The sequence below is a fragment of the Orbicella faveolata genome, unplaced genomic scaffold (assembly GCF_042242905.1).
Source record: "Orbicella faveolata isolate gen_17 unplaced genomic scaffold, um_ofav_v1 contig_25, whole genome shotgun sequence".
NCBI classification, from domain to species: domain Eukaryota; kingdom Metazoa; phylum Cnidaria; class Anthozoa; order Scleractinia; family Merulinidae; genus Orbicella; species Orbicella faveolata.
The window spans coordinates 7,131,810-7,158,974 of NW_028301553.1; the positions used below are offsets into that span (position 1 = coordinate 7,131,810).

Below are 27,165 nucleotides of genomic sequence, written 5' to 3' on the forward strand. Positions count from 1 at the left end.
CGCTGCTCCAAAAAAAAATTGATTTCTTTCCTCACATGACTTCCTCGCGAAAATAGTGTGCTAGTGGATCGCTACGAGAAATCACCGTAGTTTCGTAAATCTTATTAGTTTTCACTCATGGAAAAGAACGTCAAGATGAAGAAGAAGGTATGTGTTGATATTTTTATGCTGCTTTATTTCTTTGTGAGAGTTAAGATGCGTTTTAACATTAGCGTGTGTTTTGTGGTCGTCAAAATTTTTGAAATCTTTTAGGTTCTTCTTATGGGCAAAAGTGGCTCTGGTAAAACAAGCATGAGGTCGATTATTTTCGCAAATTACATTGCAAGAGACACAAGAAGACTTGGAGCGACAAGTAAGTCTCTCCTTTCATTAATTTTGTAATCTTTTAATTGTTTTGAGTTCGTTTTCTCCATTAAAAAACGCTTTACATTTTGTCGCGTTCGTTAATTGTAATCTGTCAGTGCGTATGAAGAGACCGTTCCGTTCTGTGTAATCAAATTTAGTAAACCTTAATTTGTTCTCTCAGTGTACTTTCGCCTTTTTGATTTACAGTTGACGTTGAGCATTCCCACGTCCGATTTCTTGGCAATTTGGTTCTCAATCTGTGGGACTGTGGAGGGTAAAAATCATGCATTTATGTGCTAATCAGTATTTAGTTAAATCCTTATTGTGAACCTACAGCTGTAACTCAACATTCTGACAAACCATCAGCTTTTTGTGGGCAGTAAGGCCTAACGGCGTAAACGACATATTGATGTAACGACTTACGGATGGCTTATATCAGGAATGTGAACATCTACATAAAGACATAAGGAGAAGATTTGTTTTTTTCCCCTTATGTCATTATGTTCATGTTGTTATGTTGCTATAACAGTGTTTCGTATTGTCAGGATATTCACACTGCAAAGGTAACAACATAACTATACTATGCTTCTTACATCATCATGTTTATGACATTATGCCACTAGGCTAGTGTGAACTAGGCGTTTGTGCAAGGCATGTTATCTGGGCAAGAGTGATAGCAAACCCTGGCAATCAGTGTTTAATGTAAAGTCAGCGTCTAGTTGTAGGGGTCAAGTACATCATGTAGACGCTACCATTGTCAGTGAATGTTTACATACATACATACTTTATGTTTCAAGCCTTGTCAAACCCTCAACTGTTATCTTGTTAAGAGTAGACCCTCTAGCCTCTTAGAAGTGAAGCCTTGGTAGAAATAATTACCTTTGTCTTATTTTTTGCAGACAAGAGGCATTTATGGAGAACTACTTTACAAGTCAAAGAGACAACATTTTCAGAAATGTTGAAGTACTTATCTATGTGTTTGATGTGGAGAGTCGAGAACTGGAGAAAGATATGCACTATTACCAGACGTGTCTAGAAGCTATTCTTCAAAACTCACCAGATGCCAAGATATTCTGTCTTATTCACAAAATGGACTTAGTCCAAGAGGATCAGAGAGACACGGTGAGAAAAGCCTGTTATATTGAGAATTCTCCTGTTTATTTTCTTAAATTGCATACAGTTGAACCTGTCCACAATGGCCACCTTGGGGACAGCGGAAAGTGGCAGTTGTAGAGGAAGGGACCGTAATTTTGACGTATGGGTGTAATAATATTATTGGGCACCTGGTTTTTGCGGGTTGCAACACACTTTTATTTTTAAAAATGCTTATTGTAGCATAGAAATACATAACACAGTAAAATATACAGTTCATCAATAAAACAGAAACTGAACAGAAACAGGAACCACTGAATGATGCATGGTACAGATCAAGCCAAGTGACATTTTACAATAAATGGGTTTATGTATACACCATTCATCAGTTGTTGACCGACTGGCCGTGTTATTTTGGCAGTTGGGATGTGCTGTAGTCATGGTGTTGTCATCGTGGAGAGGTGACCATTGTAGAGAGGTTGAAATTAGAGTGAATGTATAGATTGTCCATTAAAACAAAACAAAATTGGCCATTAATAGCAGATGTTGCCATATGCAGGTCACAAAAATATTTCATATTTTATTCACTTAGTAATAACAATTACAATATAATTACGATGTTTTAAATTTTTATAACTGTACGCAATTTTTTTCAGATTTTCAGAGAGCGTGAAGAGGATCTCAAGAGACTGTCAAAGCCACTGGATTGCACATGTTTCCGAACATCTATTTGGGATGAAACACTGTACAAGGCTTGGTCATCGATTGTGTACCAACTCATTCCCAATGTTACACAGCTGGAACAGAATCTTGAGAACTTTGCATCCATCATTGATGCAGATGAAGTCCTCCTGTTTGAGAGAGCCACATTTCTAGTAAGCTTTCATTTATTTGCATCTTCTTCATATAACCTACCGTGCTTAAATCCTTGATTGTCATTCCAATTTCAGGTTATTTCTTATTGTCAACGCAAGTCTCATAAAGATGTACACAGGTTTGAGAAAATCAGTAACATCATCAAACAGTTTAAATTAAGTTGTAGGTAAGTCGTAAATTAATCAAGTCTTAATTGTTTCAGTTGATATTTTCACTGTTGAGACTATTTGCAGATCACACTCATTGAAGCAAGTCTGCTTTGTAGTTTTTATTAAGACTTATTGTGTTTTTCTTTTGTTCTGAAAATTTTTCCTCTAACAATTGGGCTTCCGAACCTACCTGCAAGCAGGCTTTTGGCCAGATGGGACTCTAGGCGTCCTGTAGATGGCCATTTATTAAAGAAAATCGTTTATGTTGCCTTATAAATTGTTCATTTGAGCAGGCCCTCTAGTGCATTTTGGATGTCCAACTTTCAAATCCTGGCTAAAAGCCTGCCTGCAAGTCTGCCTTATCAGCGAGTGTTGACAACTAATGTTTTGGATGGTTCCTTGCCAAGTTAACTTATTCTTCATTTCTATCTTTATCAGTAAACTACATGCTCATTTTCAAAGCATGGAGGTGCGCAATTCAGCATTTGCAGCTTATATTGATGTCTTTACCCCAAACACATACGTCATGGTTATCATGTCAGATTCTACAATCCGTAAGTACAAGCACATTAATCTACTAGCCATGAGTGATTTCACTGTATATCTTGTGGGCCGAAAAAAAATAAAGAGCTGATTTTTAGAGGAGCGGTGTTGCAATATTTTTTATGTCACAATACACTGTGGTTTTTCTGTGGTTTTTCTGTCCGTTAACACACAGTTTTGTTTGCTATAGCATCGGCTGCCACACAGATTAACATTCGCAATGCAAGGAAACACTTTGAGAAGCTTGAAAAGGTTTCAAGTAATGGTCAGCATTCTCTAAAAGGAAGATAAAGGATGTAGGATGATATCATTCCTACAAGAACATTCTCCATAATAATATTATTGCTACATAAAACAGAAAATAATGCTAGAATGGCTAATGACATTGTAAATTATAGTCTTTCCATGTTATTAGGAATAGCTCTCAGTTTTGTATGTCATATTATCATTATTGCATTTTGTTGTAATAATCATTATTTACAGTCATCAATACTGCTAGTTTTATTTAGTATCTCCTGTTTCTAAAATTGTACTTTGGGTGGTCATGTCTCCAAAAAAATTCACTGAGTCATGTCCCATCCACACACAAGTGCTCTGTTTTGTGATCCCTAGCCAGGTATGGGACACCATCCCTAAACAAGGGTAAATGAAGTTGTGATTAGCCTATTATAATTCGTTGACTCTGGATTCACAACAGTCATACACAAGAACTTGATATTCAGTTTAGGCGAGAGAGGCTTGAATATTTAGCACTCTCTCATGTCCTGTCTTCTTTCCTCCCTGAGTCAGTAAGAGGAGTGCTTGTTATTCAGCCGACACCCAATCAAGAAACAGAAATTTTGAACATCTTGTTTGCAATATGCAATGGAAATAAAAGCAAGTTTAACAAGTTTGCTGCATATACCTGGGGTGATCCTGTGCTGTAGGCAAGGGCATACAAGGTATACTATGGATTTTTAATACGGCCACTTGAAATGTTGCATGAAAACAATGTTTTGAAAAAATCCAAAATTGCAACATGACTTTATGATTATTATTTTCTGAGTGGTGCAAACACATTAGTAAACCTATCACAGTTTGCATTCTAAACCTGCTGTGGTATAAATTACACAAACTGTACAATTCTTCTGCTAGCTGAGTGATTGCTAACCTGGCCAGACCTTTGTCGAGTTGTTGTCATGTGTAAAATATATGGGATATATATGTTGCCTTTGCTGAACACAACGCGAGTAAAAACATTCATTAAAGGGAAAGAAATGTTTACAGAGTCATTAAATTGTAACTGAAGTTTTGGGTTTACACTGCTGTTTCTCTTTCGAAATTTACTAGGTAGTATGGAGCAGGAAGACGAGAAGAGATTGGGGCGACACATTCGTCTCGCACCAATTCCCTCTCGCTATACTCTCTCTTCGAGAAGTATACGTGACGAATGTCTTGGTATTTGGAAATGTTGTAAACACTGTCCTGAGAGTTAATAATAATAACAATAATCATAATCATAATCATAATAATAATAATAATAATAATAATATTCTCTCAATCGAAACTGAGCAAAGGACAATAAAACAGAGGTCAAATAACATCGTGGAAATCACCGTCACGGCTATGATTTCTTTTATTTACCAAACTAAATGATTGACTTTGGAAATGAAGGCTATTAAACTCTGGGGGTGGGGGAGCGGGAATTGTTGTTAAGATAACGTTAAAATAAACTGGCCAACAAACCACCCGCTGATTACCAAATACTAAGCTCTTTATTGTGATATAAATTACTTCTCAGCTGCTTTTTATACAAATTTTTTAAACTTTCAAAAATAAGCCCTTGTCTCGTATTAAGAAGGAGGGGACTTTTATGAGACGCTTTTGGTCCCAAACTGTCCTTTTTTATTGCGGTGGAGGACACGGGAGAAACACCTATTTCTATTGTCAAAGGTTAGTGGTATTGCTACACTTTATTAACTCTGAAGAATAAACGTATTTCCAATGTCTTGGGTGAAGAACCGTTGCAAATTCCATTCCATGTTTTTACATTGTGAAAGGGCCATATATTGGGGTGAAAATTATTTTCTTTTCCGTTAACACATACATGGTATTTCTTTGATACAACCTTACTTTTCGATAAACAAGCTTTTCTTATAATCACAAAGTGATCTGTGAACAACACAACAGAAAACGATGGTAAAAATTGTTTCTCCGCGCCAAATTGCGCAACATTCCGATTTTATATTGTCCTTCTGTAAAATGAGCTGCAGACATTTGCCGCGAGGGAACGAATTACAACTTGAAGTTCATTTTTAGAGGCCCTGCTAACATTTAAGGTCCGTCCCGCATTTTCCACAAAACCTGTCGCCAGATCGAGGTTTTGTTCCACATCGGAAACAGGCCGACACCTCATTGTCAGCAAAGCTGCTTTCCCTTGATGGAGGCGGTGAGCCTGAATAGGTTGACAAAAACGCAGGTCTAAGAAGACCGCTTGTAGCATTAAATTCATGTCGTTCTCCGTCGTCGTTCCCGCATCTATGATTCTGTATAGGGAGGCTTCTCAAATGAGCAGGCCGAGAGCGCAACTCGGCATGCGCCTGTGCAGACAAACCTCCCATGGAAGTCAGTGGATGCGCCGCTGTCGTGGTGGCGGCGTTGTGTGACGTCAGCGGTAAAGTGAGTGACGCAGTAGGAAATATACTTGGTTTTACTCCTGCGAATGACATGCTGGGAAAGCAAGAACTTAAAGTGACACTAGGCAGACGGGAAGGAACTGCTTCTGGGAAGTCAATGGAGTGACTCTTGCCCGCTAGAATGCACTCAATCGCCTGGACTATATCACCACTGCAGCCTTTCAAAACAAGCTCCAATACGTTCTCCTTGTGTGAGGGGAAAACCTTGCTAAGTACCTCGACTGGACGAGGGGGCTTTCTTCTTTTCAATGCAGATTCGCCGAGGCTCTTTTGCAGAAGTTTGACAGTGTAGTCGAAATCGTCTTGATCGCGGAATGTAGAGCTCCATGGAAACTGGAACGTAGGTCTCTCGCTTTCTTTGACCATGTGGTCAACATATGACCGGCAGTTGTCGTGCACGTGAAAGCGGGGTGATGGCGAGCGGCAAACACCGTTGACATGAGGTGGAGAGGCGCTCCTTGCTAACCTCTTTGGCGCGGGTTCATCGTCTTGTTCATCCACAGGGAGTGAGGCGTTGTTGGAATACTCTGGATCCTCTTTCTCTTCCTTAATAAACACAGGCTGTTGCGCGTTTTTCTCTGTGAATTGAACAAAAAAAATATTAAAGTTGTCTTGCACGCCTTTGCGTAAGAAATGATCAGAGATTGAAACAGTTAGAAAGACTATCCCCAATTAGTATCACCCAACTAGTGGACTAATGCAAATCCTGCATTTTGATTGGCTACGCTACTAGGGGACTATTAGTAATAGTCATCGAGTAGCGAAATTGGCGCCATCGAGCGTGACGCTTTCTTTCGTTTTATTCCCAAATAAACATTTCTTCAACTTGCATTTGCTAACTTTATTATTACTTTTTCTGTCCGACTAGTTGGGTGACACTAAAACAATTAGACCCTTCGCCCTCAAGGGCCACGGGTCAATAGCCCATTCGGTTTCGCCTCAAGGGCTATTGACCCGTAGCCCTTGCGGGCTACGGGTCTAATTGTTAAATAACTTAACCGGGAAGAAAGAGTAATCTGGTCAAAATCCCAGCACTTAAGACTGGTGTTTTTTAACGTGCAATCGCTGGTTTTAAACAAAAATGTATGAATTCCTTCATCGAGCCAAATTTTGCTCGTTAGAGACTAAGAATGGTCAATTGGACCGATTTATGCGAAAAAGAAAGTTTTGGAGAAAATTTGTGCTTTTCTTTAAAATCAATAATTTTACATTGTAAAACACTAACATCGATCACCATGGTTTCTTTGTTCCATTGCGATTAAAGAACTACTTCCAACTACATGTAAAATGTTTGATTTAATTGCGAAGAATTTTGAACGATTTAAATTTCGGACGAAAAAAGCGTCTGAAAAGGAAACAAAACCGAAATTTTTAAGCGTCCGAAATATTTGCAGTAGAGTGTAAAACTTAGCTCCGAAGCTCTTCAATAGTTTCCTTTATGGAGCGAACTCTAGTTGAGATACATAACGGCGTGATAGAATATGCGTTATTTTCTGGTTGGTGTATTCTAAAACTTTGAGGCTACAGTAAAACTATTATTTTCACAGATGTTGTTTCAGTCTCATTCGTGTTTTGAAGGCGTAGATTTTGTGTTTCAGCGAACTGTCCGAAACTTCTGTCCGAAATGTGTCCTAAATGAGATAAAAAGTGAAATTTTGACGTCCGAATTTTTTTTGTAAGTAATGTATGTGACGGAGAACCACTTGCTTACCCTCCATTAAAAAAAGTGGGTTTTTTTTGTCTTCACATTCATGATTGAATATATTTCCACTTGTTTTACAAGCAAGCTAGTATCAAGTTTGTAGGCTTGTTTTATCCTCTGTAGCGATCGCCAAATCCAAGAACACATCCGGCCAGCTAGTAAAGTTTCTTGAGGCCATTAGAACAAAAGTGTATCTTAGAATAGTTTTTTTCACCCCCCTCCGTCTAAGACAAGAGCATATGGTACTTATTCCAACACCGGATCATATGAAAACTTTTTGTTATAGGTTAAATTTAGACTACCCGTGACTGAAAAATGCAAGTGCATCTTACGTGGAGCTTAAACTATAAATCTTTTGCTACGCCGATTTAGACATTTTATTTTTCAAGCACAGGAAACAGAATTGAAAACAAGGAGATATTTTAATAGCGGTAAAATAGCTCGTCTTCTTTGTTTAAACTTTCCTCACAACTTCAAAAAACTTGTTGCATTTCTAGTAAAAAAATTCGCTAATATGTTAAATTGCCCTGCGAGAAAGAGATTCCCTTATCTTTCTGTTCGGCGGCAGTCTCACCGAGCAGAAATAGAAGATAATTCTCTCATCTAGCAAGGAATTTCGAAATCCAATAAAGGACTTTTTGCCAGAGAGTCATTTTACTTCAGTTTTTTCCGGAAATGTTAAATTTGGCCACAAAATGTTTTAAGTAAGGTTGAGGAAATTGTGCGCGCTTTCAAGTAGATTATAGGCTTTTGCGGGCGAACTCAACTTGTATCAGCTAATTCAGATAAATGGTTTTTGTACAGTTTTTAGCCGAGCCAGTAAATAAATCTTGAAAAAAATTCACAGCTTTTTTGTACTTGTTGAAGTGGATGCCAGGTGGAGTAATTGTTTGGCCCATCAAGTTTCTTTTGCTAAATAAAAACATTTTGAGGTAAATATCATCACTAACCGTGATAGGAAATAGATATCGAGTGTTTGAGCGCGCGATTCTGGTATTTTTAAGTCAAATGTCAAAAAATTTTCCTCTTGGTCGAAACTTTGCGTCAAGTAACTACAAATTTAACGCTTACAGAATCATGTCAAATGAATAGCAATTGAGATCAATAGCTGATGATAGAAGAAAGAAACCATTCTTTAACTTGCATGTAATTTCATCACAGTTTTTTTTTTTCTGTTTTTTTTTCTTCACAAGGAATGTAATTCCATTCACTGTCATTTGAAAAGAGAAACTTCCGTACCTGGATTAATCATCATAACAAAACAAGGCATGTCATAAGGTTCATTGAAAAATTACTTTTTGATTTAAGTTGGATTACACAACTCATCCAACAGAACAAAAGAATGTTCTAAATGTTTAGCTTTAATTCTACAGCCGAAGCTTTTGTTCTTTGAAATCGACTTCTCTCAACGGCGTATTCGCAGCTTCCTTTCCCCAGTGGTCACAAACTAATCATTTCGACTCACGTACCAAGTTTAGAAAAGGTTACTATGGCTTTACTATCCTTCTAAATTCATAGAACTACTTCATTACCTTCAGCGATGGGGCAAGAAGCTGGTCGTACGGGCTCGGCTGGCGGATTTGTGGAGAAAACGGAGTTAATCCTGTGCGTGAGTGAAGCGGGAAAGTTTCCTTCGTGATCGCCGCTCGCGCGCGAGTAACTCGCACATGGCCCGCTTCCTCTAAGCTCGTAAGGCTCTACTCTGGTCTGGTGGCGTAGGAGAGCTACTCTAGCTGCGGTAATTCTCTGTCGCTCGGCTATCAATAAACACTTGGGGCAGACGCAATCCCTCCATTTGCAATAATGCTTGTGACCTTTGAGAGAAGAGACCACTCCGTGATTTCTACAACGCGCGCATTTGGGCGCACGGGGTGAAACGCTGGATGAACCGTTTTCAGATATAGCACTCATAACAATGATGATTCGTTTCCTCGTTGGATCAGTTTTAGGAATTATTTCTAAAGGAAAATCAGGTTTTCAGGACGCGCAGTTTCTCAACACTCGTGTAGTTCGCGATCACGTAAAATTGTTGTCAATGGAGAGAAAGAACCAGCGCTTAAATGTCGCTGACTAATTAACAGAGATGTTTGCGAAGAATAACAAGCTCTCCCATTGGCTCGTAACTTGTCAATTATTCAATAGCATTGTTAGTTCGCCTGCAAGTGATATGCTGTCCTTAAATACTGTACAAAGTAAAAATTCACTGTAAACCGTAGGTAAAAACATTGCAACTGTACGAGCGACACACTAATCTTATTTTTAAATCTCAGTCTAAAACACAGGACTCACTCCGGTTTAAAGACTTCAAAGTTTAAAACAAAATCTTGACTTGTCACTCGAAAGATTCTATTCCTGCTCTTTTAACAACGAAATAAAACTGATATAATTTATGTATGACTTCTTACAGCTTTTTAGTCGTTTTTGCACCCGTGATAAGATCGCTTGAAAATGAAACAACGAACACAAACCAACCGACAAAGTCTAGCGTGAAACTTTAGAATTTTGGTTTTGTTTTACTGCTTTATTTCAAGACGTGTGTGATGTTCTTCTTCAAAATCCATTGAACCATTTCATCATGTACCGGACGAAACAAAAGAACTGACAGGCTAACAAACTAAAGCTTCTCACCTCGGGGAATTTAGCTGCCAGGATTGTCAAATATCTTAGCGAGAAGTTTAGTTATTTTCTTGCACTAAAGCTGCCTGGAACCGAACGAAGAAGTTGTGGCTTTGACATTGTTTTCGTTGGGTAATTTCATTTCAGTGGAAGAGCGCGGAGCTGTAGTTTTAAACTGTTAGAATTCGCTCTGTACGTCATTAAAATTAATAGCTATCTTTGAAATGGTGTTTGCTCTTTCAAGTAGCAAGTTTCCACCTTTTCTAGTGGTTTTGCTTGTTCTCGCTTGTTACAAGTTGGCGAAACATGTTTCGCGACTCATAAACGTCTTGTTTACTCAAGAACCTCAGAGAAGCTGGTCGCCGGCTTCGCTACATTTCAAGGAAACGTATACAATTCGGTAAAAGAAATGAGACTGATTACACGGGGTATTTAAAGCAATATATGGGATTCCGGGTTTTTTTCTTACTTTAAATATAAATGTCTTTTCAAGTCGATGATAAGTTATGTTCTGAAAACCACCCCTAAAATCATAAGTGAACATTAATATTTCTTAAATCGTTCGAATCGCGATGAATTGTCGATCCATGCGCTTTTAATATTTAAAAGTATTTAGTTTCTTTACAATGCCTTCATGAAGAATCAAACGTTTCAGTAGTGTGATAAATCTAACAAACGAGAAAACAAGTTGCGAAGACCACCTATGGTTTTTTGCAAAAACTACAAAGATATTGATTTACCAGTTAGTACTTTTTCTTGCAAATTTTCGATACCTGTTTGGAGTCGATTTAATATTTAATGTGTGACGAACGAAGTTTTCGTTTTCCCCTGTGACTCACTCAGTCAGAACGGCAAAGTTTAACGCAATTAAATACAAATTATTGGATTTCGAAGTGTGGGCAATTCAACGTGAATAGTTCTTGTTACAGTTTCCCTGCTGAAGAATCTTTCAATATTTTGTTGAATGTTAAACTCCAATTGATGGAAATCTAGTTCGTTCAATGAGGGTCCATTGTTCCAATATTGTGGACTTGCTATTTTCACAACAAATTATAATAAATTTAACTCGAGAAAAGTTCGTATGATTAAAATTCTTTTCTCGTTTTCTGTTTTTCGCCGCTAAGTCGTTAAATATTCTGTTATGCTATTTCGACTGCACCTTCCATCTTCGCTGGGAATACAGTTTTGATTGTTTTGTGTTCAAAAGAAAAAAAAATTGTAGCCTATTTTGCTTTTTTTTTTTTCGCAATCGGTGTGCACTGCCCAATTCTACCCTCACATTCGCGTTCAATAAACAGAACGTATAAAACGTAAAATAAACAAATCCTTTATTGATGTAAAAAAAAACCGTAACTCGGAAATATTCTTACAAAGTTTCAGTTTTACCAGCGGGTTATCTACGGGTGACTACAATCAATATTTACCGGTAATTATTCCTAATTAGGATACTTATTAAAATACAGTTTGCGAAAATAACGCTAAATTAGACGACAAAACTAAGTATTCTCTCGATATTTTTCTACACATGTAACACCGCCCGGTGAAAAATGTTTTCGACGATGTCCTTCGATCGTCGAACTCGCAGCAAAGAAGTTTGTTGCAGAACGCGCAAACCGTCAACTGGTTTACTATGTGTTCGCGGTTAAACTGAAACGCTTCGCTCTGAAAACTGAAGCCCTTCAGATGTATGTTTGAGGCATTTGTAAAAGATGATCGAATGAAATTGGTACAGTGGGAAGATGAAGGCGTAGAAAAAAACATAAAAAAAACCCATGGCCCAACAAAGTTTCATAATTTATAACAAACATACAAAGCGTTCTTCTAAGCAACGCTTCTCCATTGTTCGTGCGTAGAATACCTGCTATTGGCATTGCACGTTTATATTTATCATTGCTTGTTTTTAAAACTGGTCTTAATTCACGTGGTGTGGTTTTTTCCTTCCCAGCGATACGTACACGGTATGTCCACTTCATTTTTCAGTGCTGTTTGCTTGACGCGATCTTTTGGTTGATAGATGACCTCAGGTGCTTCGGCCTCTTGTCCAAGTCAACTGTGATTTCTTTGGGTGCTATTGACGGCGCGTTAATCCTTTTATGTCCAAGACCCCGTCCACACTACCCAGAGGAATTTGAAAACACAGCTTTCACTGTAAAAACACATCAAATGTTTTCCGTCCACACTAACCCGGAGAGATTACACTTTTACACTCTCACAGTGCTTCTCTCCACCCAGGGGTATAAATGGCTACCAGCGACAGCACCTAACAAAATACTGGGGATGGGAGGGGGGGAGGGGGGGGGGGGTCAGGTTAGCTCTGCGTTTGTAGGGAATTCAGAAAACGGAGTTGAGCGCTGACATCGGCTTCCATTACCACCGTTTTAAATTGTACACCTTGCGTGAAAAAGAAATATAATTGACTGAAAGATTCAAAATTTCACCAGAATGAAATTTTTAAATCCATCCATCCCGCACCGTTTCTCATGGTTAGTAGCTTGGACAGAATGTCGCCATCTATTGTGTCCCGACTTTATGATACTTCATTATATGGCTTGTGATTGTAACCGACATAAAGCGCGCTCTGACTAGCCAATTCCAGGGCATTATTCTCCCGTAATGCCCACGGGCCGATTCCGGGCTTGCAAAAACAAAGCGAAAAGCCATATAATAAACAACTTATTAACCTCAAACCGCAACGTTGCCGTATTAACCTCGCAATACGGCAAGGTCTCGGTCTGAGATTTTCCCGTAAAGACCTCACTCTCGGTTAATAAGTCGTTATTGTACAGGAATAGTTATAAAACATCACTATGTCTGTTCACATTTAGATCCATTTATTTTGTTTTTGAGCTATTTACATGTACAAAATGGAAAGTAGATGAAATCGCATCGCCGCAGTTCAGCGAAAGGGATTTTTCTCGAGTCGCAAATATCAGTAAAACATAAAAGTTTAAACAACTCCTTTCAGCTCATTGGTAAAAACAATGAAAACGCTTTTCCCGATTACTGTTATTTTCTGGCTGTTATTTAAGTCAAGTGGGGCTGATAAGACCGTTATTTTACTTCCTATACAGGGATTTTAAATCAAGTCCATACGACGAACAAAAAGCTTGGTAAAGTCGAGAGATGATAGCCCTAATTTGTTCCCACGTCCATTTTTTTGGTTTCGTTCTTTGTTCTTTAAGTGCACGTGAAATGAATAGTTTTCTTTCTCAATGAAAAGTTTGTTTGACATCCAATCATGGAACAACCCAAGATAATGCCAGAACGTTTTGGCAATCTCGTCACCAGTTCTTACTCTGCAACTGACTGCAGGTGATCTGGGGACGAGAGTTAAAGAGTCTTTCAAAATTTTCTTGGGGTTGGAAGAAATTTGCTTCCCATGCGATACGATGCAGGATATTCACGATTGTAAGTCCACCGTTACTCTTATCTTTTTCAGTGCAAATCGGCCTCTCAAACTTTCAGAATTATTGGAAAAGGAAGTTTCATTGCGTGACTGATCTGACCACTTCTTGTTAGATTGCTTGGTCATTTGAACACATTCAGTGCCTCTGCCGCCAAGGAAACTTTTACAATCCCACTAAATTTACAAATTTTAGGATAGAAATTGTCACTTCATTTGCACTTTAAGTAATTCTCGAGGGTCCCGCAGTTTGTTGTACACAGAGAGGACTGACACAAGAAAACAGCGAATTTCTCGGCCAGCTGATTCCTTCATAATCCTACTTCGTGTAACCGGTACGCAAAGATCGCCATTTTATGATCACAGCGCCATTTTCCTTCCTTCAATGCTGATTTCGACAGCTCTCTGTGATCCTCTGTTGAGTAATTTCTTCTTCTCTTCGAACTTTCTTTTCTGCTTTTCAAACCTGTCCATGGACTTTTGCGGTTTCTGAAATTGATGTCGAAAATACTACAATAAGGGATTTTGACGACTTGCAACTGGACTGCGAGCGGTCTCTCTATTGCTCGAAAATCCCTGGGAAAGAACGCAAAGGATAACGCAACAGAAGTTCCCGCTGATTTTCGAGGAAAAGAGAGACTGCTCGCAGTCCAACTTGCAACAGATCATACCATCAGTTGGTCACATGACCATCTTATCGTCTCGCGTGACGTACTTATCGAGTCACATGATCTACTCTTCGTAAAACTAGCAGCACGTAAAATCAAAAGGACACCAATGTTCTGAGTAGCAAACATTCTTGAAGATCTCGTACTCTAAAGAGCCAGAACATTCAATAAAACATGGTAAAAGGGTGACCCATGGCCTCTGAACGTTTGCACGACCACTGAATAACGCTACAAAATTACGAGTTTAGAAAGGGAACAAGAAGATTTGCTTGTACACATATCCCTTACATGTAAGAATCAGTTTTTGCGTTAGCTTGAATAACAGATTTAAACCAGTGGGATTTGCTAAAACTTGCCTTTCCCTCTCTGCCTGAAATCGAACACTTATGAACTAAATATAAGTTAATAATGTCGCACGTTAATTTAAGGTCTCTGTGAAGCAGGGTGTTGGAGCTGGTGAGAAGAGATGGAGTGGTAGAGGGACGAAGGCAATAAGGGATGGAGGTCGGACTGGTTGAGGAACTAAGGCAATAAATTATTACAAGTTTTATCCACTTATGGCAATCGTATCTGTTACAGTGGAGCCCCATTAATCTGATCACCAAAGGGCCACAAAAATCTGGCCGTATTATCGGGGTCGCCGAATTAAGGGGGTTCTTTAAAATAAGAAAAAGACTGACTGAGCTCTTATTTGGGCCAGAATAAAGTGGTCGTAACAACGAGGTGGCTGTATAAACGGGATGGTCGTAAGGCGGGCTTCCACTGTATATATACACTCGGATTCTGTTTTTGTTTTCAAATGATAGGTCAAGGTCTGTACAAATCGAATCTAGAACTAGCTTCCGATTATCGCGCATGAGAGAACAAGCCGTTGGATTCTGAAAAATGTTTCAAAACCCTGCGACATTCATAGTCACAGACAGCACATGACAATTTGATTAAATTTGTTCGCGATTATGGTACCGCGTGAACAGCGCGAGCTACAAAAATCCCAAGCGGCAATGATATCACCGTCTAAATGGGCCTTAAAATCACTTTTATCAGCCAATACTCACCCTGTTAAAATCAGCTCGTTCAATGCTATTCTGCGGTCTTACGACATAATCCTTGTTGGACGGCATAGGAACGCGGGCTCGCATCACGAAACCTTTGTCACCAGGCCTCACGGCTCTAAGAAAGAGATGAAAACGGATAAGTTGAGAATTTAGCACAACTGAAGAAAATGGCACCGTGTCTACTCACTTTTTTTCGCTCTGCAGAGCAGAATCAATAGACTTAGGCGTCTTCCCTCCGTCGCTATCTACTGAACTAAAGAAGAAGAAAAGAATCTTCAGACAGGGGAAGAAACCTAGTTAAAAGAACAAAAGTTAATAATCTGTCCAAAATTATTGACAAAAAACACTATTCCATAAAAGACAATTTTGACCTGAGTGAACAGAATCTTCTCAAGTATTAACAAAGTAAATGTCTGAGGAAATTTATCTCGCGACTTTTCGATTTTCTTTTCAAGCTTCCACTATCTACACAGACAATATTGCGACTTCTACCCTGAGATCTTTCACATGCAAATGCTTAAGTCATCTCTCTTGAAGAGAAAAATTCTACCCTCTGTTTCCGAACAAAGGTCAAAGATAAAGCCAGTGGCGGATCTAGGGAAGGGGCAAGCAAAAACAAAACGCCTCCGCGCCCCTCCCCCCTCCCCATTTAACTCAAGGTCTGGCGGCCCCACTAACAACAAACCTATGGACCATTTTCAGAAATTTACGGTTATCTGTAGTTGTTATAACATAATTTGACTCATTACCTTAATCGCCTTTTCTTGGACATATTTTGATAGTCGCGTTCTTCTCTTTCCTCTCGACTAAGCGACTTGAAGTTTGATGTAACACCAAATATCGGTCGCGCCCAGTCATCTGAAATAAACGTTTATTACAATATTTAATATCACATGAGAAATTCTAATTACTAGAGTAAAGATAAGAAAAGATTAAAGTATCGATTACAAGTCAAGCCAAACAGTTTGCGGCCCCCAGCTGGAGTATTCCGTGTATCTGTCGCGATCGCACTCCAATAACAAACAGCCACTATTTTGGTCTCAAATAGCGAGAGTACCAGTTCTACCAATAGGAGGAGGTAGGGGGATCTGATGCCCACTCCACCCTCTCGGTTGTTGTGATACTTTCCCTCGACGAACACACGGAAGAATAAGGGACCACATGTCCATGTAGCACAGAAGTAGTAGCTATTTCTCTTGCTGATACTCACTAATGAGTTTTCCCGCTACTTTTTTGTTCTCTCTGGTCTCCTTTGGGTGACGACACAGGTACATAACTCCTTTACCAATGCCGCTCATTTTTAGCGCTCTGCCGTCCATAGGCGGAAACTAAAAAAAACAAGTGTAAGACAACTGATTAAGAATGAAACTATTTATAGTAGTAGTATCACTTTTACAGCTTAAATACATACAGTGGAACCCCGCCTAACAATCACCTCGTTACAGTCACCTCATTATTAAGGCCACTTTTTTGTCCCGGCGAAATACCCATACATTATGATTTTCTCATGACAAAACCTCCTTAATGCGGCCACTCCATTAATAAAGCCGCCGGCCACATTCTAAAATCCTGACCTATATAACCCTCTATAATTTTACCCCGTTTATACGGCCACTCAAACCAGCTATGTTCATCTTTCCATTGTTAATATTTTACAAGAACAGTTGTTTAGATGTGCAGTTGCTATATATCTGTTAAGACGTCACTCAATCTACACCAGTCATGAGGTTTGACACTACCCCGTTAATACGGCCACCCAGTGAATACGGCCAAATTTTCACGGCCCGTTGGTGACCGTATTAACAGGGTTCCACTGTAGTATTGTTTGGAGAAAACTCGTCCCCGCGTCCCCAGGATTTTCCAAGATAAAAAAGAAATGTATCCTTTAAACAATGGTAGTGGTTTATACATGATTAGCCAACCTAGCAAGCGTTCCCGCACGAAGAGCTTTTCCCACATTCTGGCCGCGCGCACTTTGGAGCGAGGGCAAAAAATCGACGAGGCAGGGGATGGTGGGGCAAGCGAGGGAACGCTTGATGTAAGATAACAGGGATAGACTAGTGAAGAGTTACCTCAGCCAACACTTTGAGTAATCCTTCCCGAATCTGCAGATGTGGTAATGAGCCGTCTGGCAAAGGACTAATCCACTCCTGTAGTGTGAAATAAAATAAGCCAAAGATATCGTTCATGACTTACTAAAAGAAGAAACTTTGAATTTAAACTGAATCGTCATGAAACAAAGATTTCAGGTTTGGGGTATTTTAAAAATCTAGCATTGTGATTTTAACATGATTTTACTGGTTGAAAATTATAGCATTCATGCCAACCTTCAAAACATTTAAAACTCCAAGATCAAGGAATGTCATTTGTAAATCAGCCCTGAAAAAGGAGATAGAAAAACAGTCATAATTAGACAAAAAATATCACCGCATAAAGCAGATAATACAGATCTGTCTAACCTCTACGACTTACGCGCTTAAAACATTGCCAGTGACAAGTGGAGAATTAGCCTGCGAATGCAGACGTATTTCCGGCTGTCGCTTGTCTCCGCCGAAAATAACGTCTGCGAACCCGAGCCAGGAAACGATTTCTGTGATGTAGGAATTTTAAGCCAATCACAGTTTAGCTCAAGTAGCCCCAGAACTACTGCGCGAAGTATTCGCTGCGAGGAGCACTCGAGTTTCATTCTATCATGGAATCTGATTGGCCAAAGAGAAACAAAAGTCATTACGTCACAGAAACCGTTTCCTGGCTCGGGTTCGCAGACGTTATTTTCGGCGGAGACAAGCGACAGCCGGAAATACGTCTGCGTTTGCAGGCTAGTGGAGAATGTAACGAATTGAAAATTTCAATTTAGACACATTTGCTGGCTGGGTAGAAGAGTTGTTATTGTGAGGTGACAGTGACATAAACTGGCATGATTTGGCATAGCCTTCTGCGACCAGGCTCTCACGTGTCGCGGCCGGAGCAAAGTCGCCAGAGACGAGTCAGCAAGCGAAGCAAGCTGGTGAGGGGCCTGTCACGCCGCTTCACCTGGCGACTCTCTTTTCGTTCGGTGACAGCTTCGCTCGTGCCACTAACAAAGAAAGCCTGCTCGCAGGCTAGATTTGGTACTTCCTGACGTGAAGTCATGATCCATTCAGGAACCCAAACTCTTTTTTCGCACTAACTCATGGTCAACTTCATTGGGCGTGGCCAAAGTGGAAACTTTGAAAGCTCGATTTGAGGGCGAAAGAGCGTCGGAATCCAATTTTTTTTTTATTAGACTACCTTTTTATACATTAAAGAGATACCAAAACTACAAAAATCCTGTTGGGTGTGTAGACACTTTAACCAAAACTACAAAAATCCTGTTGGCTGTATGGACATTTTAACCACTGTAGTGAGTTTGTGAAGCCGATGTTTTGAACATTAGCCTTTCATCAGAGCAAAGTTAAGTACTTGTAAACAGTGAGTTATTCTGGGTACATTTTACCAGTTATGGTTTTGAATTCCTATATTATATTTTGGTCTTCTGTTTTCTAAAACAGAGGTACATAAATGTGTGTGTTGTTATACAGACTCACTTGTGTAGGTGCCTTAAAACAGATGGAAGCATCTTGAGTTTCTTGGTAGCAGCTTGCTTTGCACCATTTAGCATTCTGTCCTCCTAAATGAATAAAAATAATGCATGGAAACATAAGGTCTGAGTACCATGACATGCCACAAGCGAAATACATTTCCCAGATAAATTTCAGAAAAAGTCACCATATTTGGCAACTTAAATTTACTTATTATAAATATTAAATAAACCCATTAATGGTTGAAATCTGGATGGACATTCCCCCCACCAACCCTCTCTCCTAGCCTACAGTGTATATATATAGGATTAATGAATTACACCTAACCCTAACCTCTTTTCTAAACTTGATCCAAGTACCCAAATACTCTAACAAGACCTAGAATGCACATAAATAACAACAAAAAATACCTCTGCAGCCTCCTTCATCTGGGTAATCATACGTGCTATTGCATCATCACTGTCACTTATGATATCAACATTCTACAAAAACCATCAAATGTATTTACATGTAAATAACAGGGCACAGACGTTTAAATTACACTTTTTAAGATAATGTGACAAGTCCAAAGTTTGCTGAGAAAATTCAACTCATCAAATTTCTTTCAACACGTTTTGCACTTTAATAGCAAGTTGTGATTGATGTTGATGGTTTACTTCAATTTTACCCATGGTACAATTTCTTTCTGAATCAGTGCAAAGTTTTAAACTTCATCTAATCCAAATTATTATTAAAAATTAATTAAAAAGTTATTACCTTTCTTTTCTTTCTAAAAGTCTTGTTCATCTGTTCAAAAAAAAAAATATTATGCTGTTAGTATCAATTTTCAGGACTGCTACAGAAAACATTGCAGTCCTCTCCCAAAAAAACTCCCCCCCCCCCCCCCCCCCATCGTATTTCCTGGAACTGCAAATTATTATTTTTAGTTAGATTCAATAGAACCATCAATATTCAATAAATAGTTGTTCGTGAAAGATTCTTAAGCAGTGCTGGAAATCATTTTTTATTAGCAGGATGTGTCTTTTCAAGTCTCTGTTTTGGCCAGACATGAATATTTGGCCAGATATATTGGACCAGGGGTGTAAGTGGCAAAACTACAAGAGTCGCACACGTGAGATGAGACATGTCAGCCCTAGTTCCTTAAGACCTTTGTGTCGCTCTTAATTCACTTGTGCACCAAAGAGAAAAGCCAGAAAGCAGTGCCTGAGCGTGAAACCCAGATGTTAGAGCCTGCTCGCAGGATACCAGGCATATTACAAATTTTGTGAGACATTTTTTTACTGTAATTTGCATACACAAATAAACTGACAACTCAATCTGTAGTTATACAAGTAGTAAAAAGAATGCTTAGCAATTCACTGTGGGGCGACTTTCAAAGCAGATTTTCGTTTTATATTTTATGCCACTCTGGAGAAATATAAGCAAACCAAACCATGGAACTGTATGATTTGTGATGTTTACATGTTTCAAAGCAAACATGGTCTGCAATGTTCAAGATCTTCAAAACTAAAAGCTAAGTCATTTTGGCACTCAGTCATGATATCTGATCATAATGTAAAACTAGTCATTACAGGCAAATTCAAAATTTGGTTGGACAAAAATGAAGCTTAAATGAAGTATAAACAAATATTTGGGGTCAATTGAAATATCATTAAAATACCTCTTTCTTCTTCTGGATCATCAGGTCAAAATCTGATACAAATCTATGAAGAAGAGACAACAACATGAAATGTGAATCTGTTTAGACATCGAAAGTGTGTTCTTCAAATATCTGAAATGTCACTTACGCTGGTCTGTCGTCAAAAGCATCCTCATCACTATCACTGCCGGCCCCTTTATTGGATTTCGGTTTCGGCACTTTCATTGTTTCAGTGATATCCTGTTCAGCCTTTCCTTCTTCATCATCCACCTCTGATCCGACAGACAACAAGTGATGCTTTCTGTCCCTGGCTATAAACAGCAACAAGAAGAAAATGAACTCTTGGCTGTGAATGTGCTATTAACAACTACAGAAACATAAAATCAGGGGTTTCATAAGGGCTGCGCACCAGGCAAATTGACTGGCTGTGAGGATGTTTTTGGCCACCTGGTTTGACCACCTGGAGGTATGTTTTTCTTATAAAGAAGTTTGGTTCAAAGCGTTTTGCCTGCCCGTGTAAACCAGTTACTCTCCTTCTGAAAACGATAATGAAACCCCTGTAAAATACATATTTTTTTGTGAAATCTTAACTAAAGCCAATTACTAATCTTTACCTCCTTTCTTCTTCTTAGTCACCTCAATATCTTCTTGACCAAATCCCTAAAAAGCAGCACACATATCTTAAATATAGTACATGGAAGTATACGAGTCAGATAATCTACACTTGTCTTAGGCAGCCTATAGCTATGGGTTAACAACTGCATCGCTAAATGGAGGTTGGGAGCCCGAGTCATCCAGGAGCTTCCACTATTGGCAGCCAGCTCCTAGATGGAGACTGCTACCATGGCTTGCATTCTGATCATCAACGAGGAAAAGTAAACCAAGATAATTCATCTGGCGACAATTTAACCCAGTGCATATCACCAATTATCTGGCTTTGTGGAGGCACGGTGGACTCATGGTTAGTGCTCTCGCCTCTGGATTGAGCAATCCAGGTTCAAGCCCTAGCCCAGGTCATTGTGCTGTGTTCTTAGGCAAGACATTTTACCCTCACAGTGCACCAGTGCCTCTCTCCACCTAGTACGTGTTTGAGTGGGTAACAGTGAATTTAATGTGGGGGGTAACCCTGTGACGGACTAGCATCCCATCCAGGGAGGACTAGAAATCCTAATCACTAAATGCTACTGAAACCAGAGATAAGCACCAGCCTGATGGGCCACTTGGCTGGTATGCTGACTTTTTCTTTATCTACAAGCTTGCTAATACAGAGCATATGCATGATCACATAAATTATCCTGTCTATCTTACCACAAATTCCTCCTCTTCGTCACTAGCACCAAAAATGTCTGCAATCAACTGCTCTCCTGCCTCCTCACCAGACTCCAACCTAGTCACCACAAAATATCAAGAATTATAATCCATCAAATATTTTTGCTTGTGTGTGATTGGTCTAAATGCATCATGTGACTGAATATTCCCCAGCTTAAACTGCAGAATATCTAAGTGATATTCCCCAATATTATTCAATACTATTTTCAAAACTGTGTGTGTTGCAAAAAATATTTGAAGGATAACAAACACAATAGCCTCCATTGGGCGCAAAAATATGCTCGGATATTTGTCCTTGAACATTATCTGTTCCTTGAAGATAAAACTGTTCACTTCTTGGAACAGATACTATCAGTGGACAAATAGCATATTTCTGCTCCAAATAGAGGCTATTGTTTATATATGTACATGTCAGTGAAACTTCTCTCTCCTCATGGCATTTTGAGAAAGAAGGGATGGAGGTGAATCCCATTTGCAGAGTGAACATCAACATGCTGTTGCTTGCTGGTACAAAATGCCAGTGCAGTTGAGTGGCGAAGACTAAATAAATAAATAAATTATCGAAAAAGAAGAACAGAATCCTCTAGACTTCTGCCTATAACCAATCCTCTTACCCTTGTCTGCGTTTCTTATTTGCCAAAGAGGAAACAGCCCCATCCAGATTGGTTAATGTAGAATGTACAGATTTTACAGTCAAACCAAGTGAAGCATACCCCTCAAAATTGCATTAATGAGTTGATTATTTGAATATTGAACCCACTAGTCATTTCAAGAATGCAATAATGAATTGATTATTTGAATACTGAACTCGCTAGTCATTTCAAAAATCAATATTAACATTAAACCCACTAGCCATATTCTTGGAACGACCAGAGTATACAGTACTTAAAATAAGCATCAAATGTGTATCTCCAGGAGACTATCAAGGTTTATAAATATTTTCTTAACTTATCACTAAAACATTTATTCCAATCCAAAGGTCCAAGTTAGCATGCAGGACAGCTTATGAACTGAGATATAATTCTGACGATTTTGCAGTACGTCAAGATAATAAAATTATTCCCTGGTTAAAGGTTTTCTTTTATTCTCATCACATGACTGCTCGAAAACATATTGATATTGTTATGGGAAATTAGATGTTGATCAGAACTGGAGACACAGGGTTCAAAAAAAGTGCCGATCATCTGGGACAAGTAGATTTTCCTTCTGGGCAAGTAACTTTTCATTCCCACTTGCCTGATGGACAATGGATCAGGTATGTCACCTGCCAACTAAATCATTAAAAGAGCAAACTAAGACTTGTACAGGGCAAGCAAAATTTGAGAACTTCTTGTCCCAAGGGCAAGCTGGAATTCAAGTTTTTTTTAAGCCCTGAGACACTAGTTTACAATGTACTGGAAACCCCTACCCTTCATCTTGCTCCACTGCTTCACTCTCGGCAAAACTTTTCTCTTCCTTGGTTTCTTCTTCATAGTCATTTTGGTCTACAAACAAAACAAAATCACCAAAGAATCTTAAGCTCCTGACCTGACTAAGCTCCTGACCTGATTAAGTTGCCCTTACACAATTATTGTGTATTGACAACTTAGTCCAGTCAGCAGCTTATAAGGTGATTGTATTTATGTAGTATCCCAAGGAAAAGGGATACTCCCTTAACACTACATGTATGCAGGGATTCGGGATTGCTGTTGAACACATTAAGTGCTTACCCTGTATAAGACAGTATCTGTACAAACTGATTCCAGATTGAATCTAGTAATGAAAATTATTGGTCATTTCCATCATTTAGTAACTAAGAGAGGTTCCTGGAATTCATACATGTGCCTTTATTTAGACTAGATTTTGGCCCTCTTCCTGGCTAAAGCTGCTCAAAAGGTTTGTGTACAAGACCAAATAAAGTTGTTGTTGGTGTTGTATTGTATTCCAGACTATAATACTGGAAATCCACATAAGGCAATACATATACAGAAGGGAGCTTAAAGGAGACTGCTCCTGCAAGGCATGTTACTATAATGACATTATTATTAACCTAGCCAAGGTTGCAAGATTTTTCAAATTGCTGATCCTTGCAGAGAATAAAGTTTGCTTGTTGCCATCCCTAAAAGCTACTTTGAAAGCAAATTAGCCTGTACTTTAGTGTTTGCAAGAACACTTGCAGGGCTCAAAATACTATTGCAACTGATGCAGGTGTATTTACAGCCAAATTTTCACTTATAATATAAGTGAAAATGTTTCTAACTTTACACGTCTCAAAAAATTACACTTGCTCCTGGTTGTGTTTCTAGCAGCTCTTTGGTTTAATTTAAAAGATACAATTTGTCAGTTAGATTTGTCAGCCATAATAAACAATTTACTTTACTTCATATATACTATAACATAAACACTGCACAAGTGAATAGTGTTTTCACACATTCTGATTACTTAACTCCTGGGTGATAAACAAAGTACTAATCACCTCCAAGCAGAGATTGTGAAATTTCCAACCATTTGCTGGTTTATTGTCAGAAATGAAGTAAATTGTTTGGTCCACTAGTGCGGTATATACTAAAACAGTTATTCACCACAATGTCGGTATGAGTGGTAGACATTTACATTGCCACTTTACAGCTCAGTACATATCTACCAATATTATATGGCAAGGTAGTCTTGGGGTAAATCTAAGCATTCTGATTGGCGCTTCGGGGTCCAAAATTAACTTTTTTTGGCAGGCGCCAACTGGTGACTGAAATTTTTTTTCAGTCACCATATGGAGAAATGTGGTCGCCAAAAAGTGTCAATGAAATTTTTTCTTCACAGCAAAACACAAACCAAAATTTTTGGTTGCCACGTGCTTGCTGGCAAAATATTTGCAATCAATGTAATCAGGAATCAAACCTGTGCTGAAATCATCTGTTGACCACTTTGACAGATCTATATTTCCACCTTTTGACGCCCAGAGAATATCTAAATCTTCATCTAATTTCTTCGCGGATGTTCCGTCTCCACTTCATAATAAATTACGGAAAGATTTCACAACATCTTTGGACACTACATCACCTGAATAAATATTCATGGCGAAAGAACTCACTAGGCCTATTATGCCTGCAATACGTATGTTATGGGAAACCGCTGAAAAAACATGGAGGCGAAGCTTTGCACTGATCGTAGCTATAAACGTTGTGGTAGATTTAAAATAACAGCAAAATCGGTTTTATACTTCAAAAGCAGCGGAAAGGTAAAAAGGAAGTGACCAACTGGCAGGCGGCTTTGAATTTTATTTTAATCGATTTGGCTGAAAATCAAAGTTATTGTTTGTGCAATTATCGTGGCATGAAATAGTTAATTGCCCACTGGCGACCAGTTGTGAAATTCTGGTTGCCAGTGCAAAATTTTTAGTCGCACTGGCAACCAGGAAAGGGCAATTTCGGACCCTTCTCTTTCTTGTCGGGATTTTGTTATTTGAATAGTTTTCTTGGAAAGGGTTGCGAGTCGTGTATTTTTTGTTTTTGAAAGCTCGCAAATTCAAAACCAATGCCATATACTAAACTACTTACTAACCAAGCTTGCTCAAGCCTTACTGGGGACTATTGGCCCCTGGTCATTTTTGTAGGGACCTTGCTGAGCTTGGTCCATACTGCCACAACCTCTACACAATATTTCCCAGTATGGCCCTCAAGCTCAGTTCGTCCAATTTGGTGAGTAATATATTGTTAAATATATTACACAAACATTCCTGCTAGTACATAAAAAACACATTAATTTAGCACAGTAGGTTGAATTAAAACCAGTGAAGCCTGGTTCATAGGATATTTGCACAAGTGATTAAGTCATGATAACATTATTACTGTATTATACCTGCTGCTTCTTCCTGAGTCTCGTCTTTGTTATCCGGAAGAAGTTTGGAAACATCACTTTTAAGAATATCCTCAACTATCTCTGATTCTGGTCCTGAAAGTCCAAGCCCAAGAGGTGAGATTGGCATTTCTAAATCATCGTCCGTGGCCGCCCCTGAAGAAATCGTTCGCCTCCTTTCTGTTGGCTCTTCTGTATCATTTGAATTTCCACCACTTTGTCCCTCGTTTGTCTCTTCAGACATTTCTCTTAGAACAGATTCCTGACTAGAAACCTCACGTTTATCTTTATCGCCATCCAATCGTTCTTGTTTGCGTTCAAAGTCTGAGGTAGTTTCTGTGTGTATTTGTGCAGCTAGCGACGGAGATTCCTCCTCGTCTGAAACAGCTTCACGTTCAACTTTGCCAAATAGAGTCTCGTGCTCTTCAGCTGTGGCCGATGTTGATGAAACTGGCGACATTTCTTGATCATAGAGTGGACTACCGCTTTGTTTTTCCTCCTCTGGGCTATCCTCCTTTTCATTAATTTCCTCTTCGACAGGAGAATTCAAACTACCATTGTCGTTGCTATTTGCAGACTGCTGTTTCGGGACTTCGTCTTTTGTCTTGTCTTCATCCTCGTTGTCAGAAATATCGCTAAAACCTGGCGCATCTGGCGAATCACCGCCATGATGGATTCCAGGTGTTGGCGGCTTTTCTAGATCTTCGTCTCCTGAATCGATGTCCTCAAAGGGATCTGCGACGTTATCGCCCATTCTTTTTGAGGATGGGATCTCCTCTTAACCTGCTAACTGTCTTCTTTATGGAAGAGATACTAACCTTTCTTCAGTGGACAACGATCACGTTTTGGTCTTCCACAACACAACCGAGAAACTTAAATTTCCGCTTAGCTTCCAAGCCTTTGATTACCGAGGGAAACTGGGTTGAGCGGTTCCAGTCTCTCACCTACCCGCTTTGCTGGCACAAATGCATTATCGGTGAGGTAAGCGCTGAGGCGACTGTTTTTCATGCGTCTGTCCTGTTGTTGACAATAAATTCCGTCATAACATTGTCAAATCAGTCTGCAGATTCACTCGGCTATTATTGTGAAGTGTGGATCCACGAGACGATATAGCCAAGTGGATCCACAGACTACTTTGAAAATGTTATGACGAAATTCTTCTCAATAACAGGACAGACGCATGAAAAACTAATGTCGATATTGCTTTTTACAATAACAAGTTGTCAAATTGTCCGCTCTCGCTTGTTGACGCATTGCATAAATTATAAATTCATGTGTCTGTCCGCTTATTGACAATGAAATTTAGCCAATAAGCGCGCGAGAATTTCCGCAGTTATCGTAAAACTATAAATGTAGCGCCGCCGGATTAGATACATAATGTGTAAATAAATTTCTGCATTTGTTTAGGTTACGTGTAACAATTAGAGTCTTTGTCTACCATTCGAATTAGTTGAGTTCAAGCACCAAACGCGGAAAGTAATTTTTTGCGTGGTTGGTTGCATTTTTCAGGCAGTGCATCACCTCCTCATCTCACTCATATTATACTGAATTACCAAATGAGGTCTCGTTTCTGAGAATTGAAAGCCCCTCACCTAATAAGGACGGGGTTTACGTAAAACTTGAAACCTGGAACGAAGACCTCTTACCAGTCCGAACTGCGCAGTCTCAGCACCCTAACGTTT

At 39.2% G+C, this 27,165-nt stretch overlaps 3 protein-coding genes across 3 annotated transcripts; 1 reads left to right on the forward strand and 2 right to left on the reverse strand.

Moving 5' to 3' along the window:
- Positions 1-10: 10 nt before the first annotated feature.
- On the forward strand, positions 11-4,596 carry LOC110044212 (ras-related GTP-binding protein A). The gene is made up of 8 exons (XM_020749718.2): positions 11-147; positions 253-352; positions 553-619; positions 1,245-1,467; positions 2,094-2,312; positions 2,388-2,479; positions 2,901-3,016; positions 3,196-4,596. The coding sequence occupies exons 1-8, from the start codon at positions 118-120 to the stop codon at positions 3,294-3,296; spliced, it is 948 nt and encodes a 315-aa protein (XP_020605377.1). The 5' UTR covers positions 11-117; the 3' UTR covers positions 3,297-4,596.
- A 144-nt stretch (positions 4,597-4,740) lies between these two features.
- LOC110044231 (doublesex and mab-3 related transcription factor 3, truncated-like) lies at positions 4,741-10,006 on the reverse strand. Its single transcript, XM_089293314.1, has 2 exons — positions 8,915-10,006; positions 4,741-6,258 (listed from the first exon to the last, which is right to left on the reverse strand). Exons 1-2 carry the CDS (start codon positions 9,291-9,293, stop codon positions 5,312-5,314), a joined length of 1,326 nt encoding a protein of 441 aa, XP_089149440.1. The 5' UTR covers positions 9,294-10,006; the 3' UTR covers positions 4,741-5,311.
- Positions 10,007-12,812: 2,806 nt separating this feature from the next.
- LOC110044228 (protein IWS1 homolog) lies at positions 12,813-26,383 on the reverse strand. The gene is made up of 16 exons (XM_020749747.2): positions 25,487-26,383; positions 23,061-23,136; positions 21,632-21,710; positions 20,938-20,983; positions 20,472-20,634; positions 20,345-20,387; positions 19,441-19,470; positions 19,095-19,166; positions 18,691-18,773; positions 17,452-17,503; positions 17,197-17,274; positions 16,335-16,452; positions 15,874-15,982; positions 15,312-15,377; positions 15,125-15,239; positions 12,813-13,890 (listed from the first exon to the last, which is right to left on the reverse strand). The coding sequence occupies exons 1-16, from the start codon at positions 26,235-26,237 to the stop codon at positions 13,762-13,764; spliced, it is 2,010 nt and encodes a 669-aa protein (XP_020605406.2). The 5' UTR covers positions 26,238-26,383; the 3' UTR covers positions 12,813-13,761.
- Positions 26,384-27,165: the final 782 nt, after the last annotated feature.

What these genes read in the sequence shown, in the direction of transcription:
- LOC110044228 (XM_020749747.2), bottom strand. Translation starts at nt 26,237, where the DNA reads ATGGGCGATAACGTCGCAGATCCCTTTGAGGACATCGATTCAGGAGAC. An exon ending in GACTCAGGAAGAAGCAGCAG is followed by an intron (nt 23,137 to 25,486) that starts GTATAATACAGT and finishes TTTTGTTTGTAG; the next exon opens with ACCAAAATGACTATGAAGAA. An exon ending in GCTTTTGACGACAGACCAGC is followed by an intron (nt 20,388 to 20,471) that starts GTAAGTGACATT and finishes TCTTCTTCATAG; the next exon opens with ATTTGTATCAGATTTTGACC.
- LOC110044212 (XM_020749718.2), top strand. Translation starts at nt 118, where the DNA reads ATGGAAAAGAACGTCAAGATGAAGAAGAAG. An exon ending in AAGAGGATCAGAGAGACACG is followed by an intron (nt 1,468 to 2,093) that starts GTGAGAAAAGCC and finishes AATTTTTTTCAG; the next exon opens with ATTTTCAGAGAGCGTGAAGA. An exon ending in TTGAGAGAGCCACATTTCTA is followed by an intron (nt 2,313 to 2,387) that starts GTAAGCTTTCAT and finishes TTCCAATTTCAG; the next exon opens with GTTATTTCTTATTGTCAACG.
- LOC110044231 (XM_089293314.1), bottom strand. Translation starts at nt 9,293, where the DNA reads ATGAGTGCTATATCTGAAAACGGTTCATCCAGCGTTTCACCCCGTGCG. An exon ending in TTCTTGCCCCATCGCTGAAG is followed by an intron (nt 6,259 to 8,914) that starts GTAATGAAGTAG and finishes TTCAATTCACAG; the next exon opens with AGAAAAACGCGCAACAGCCT.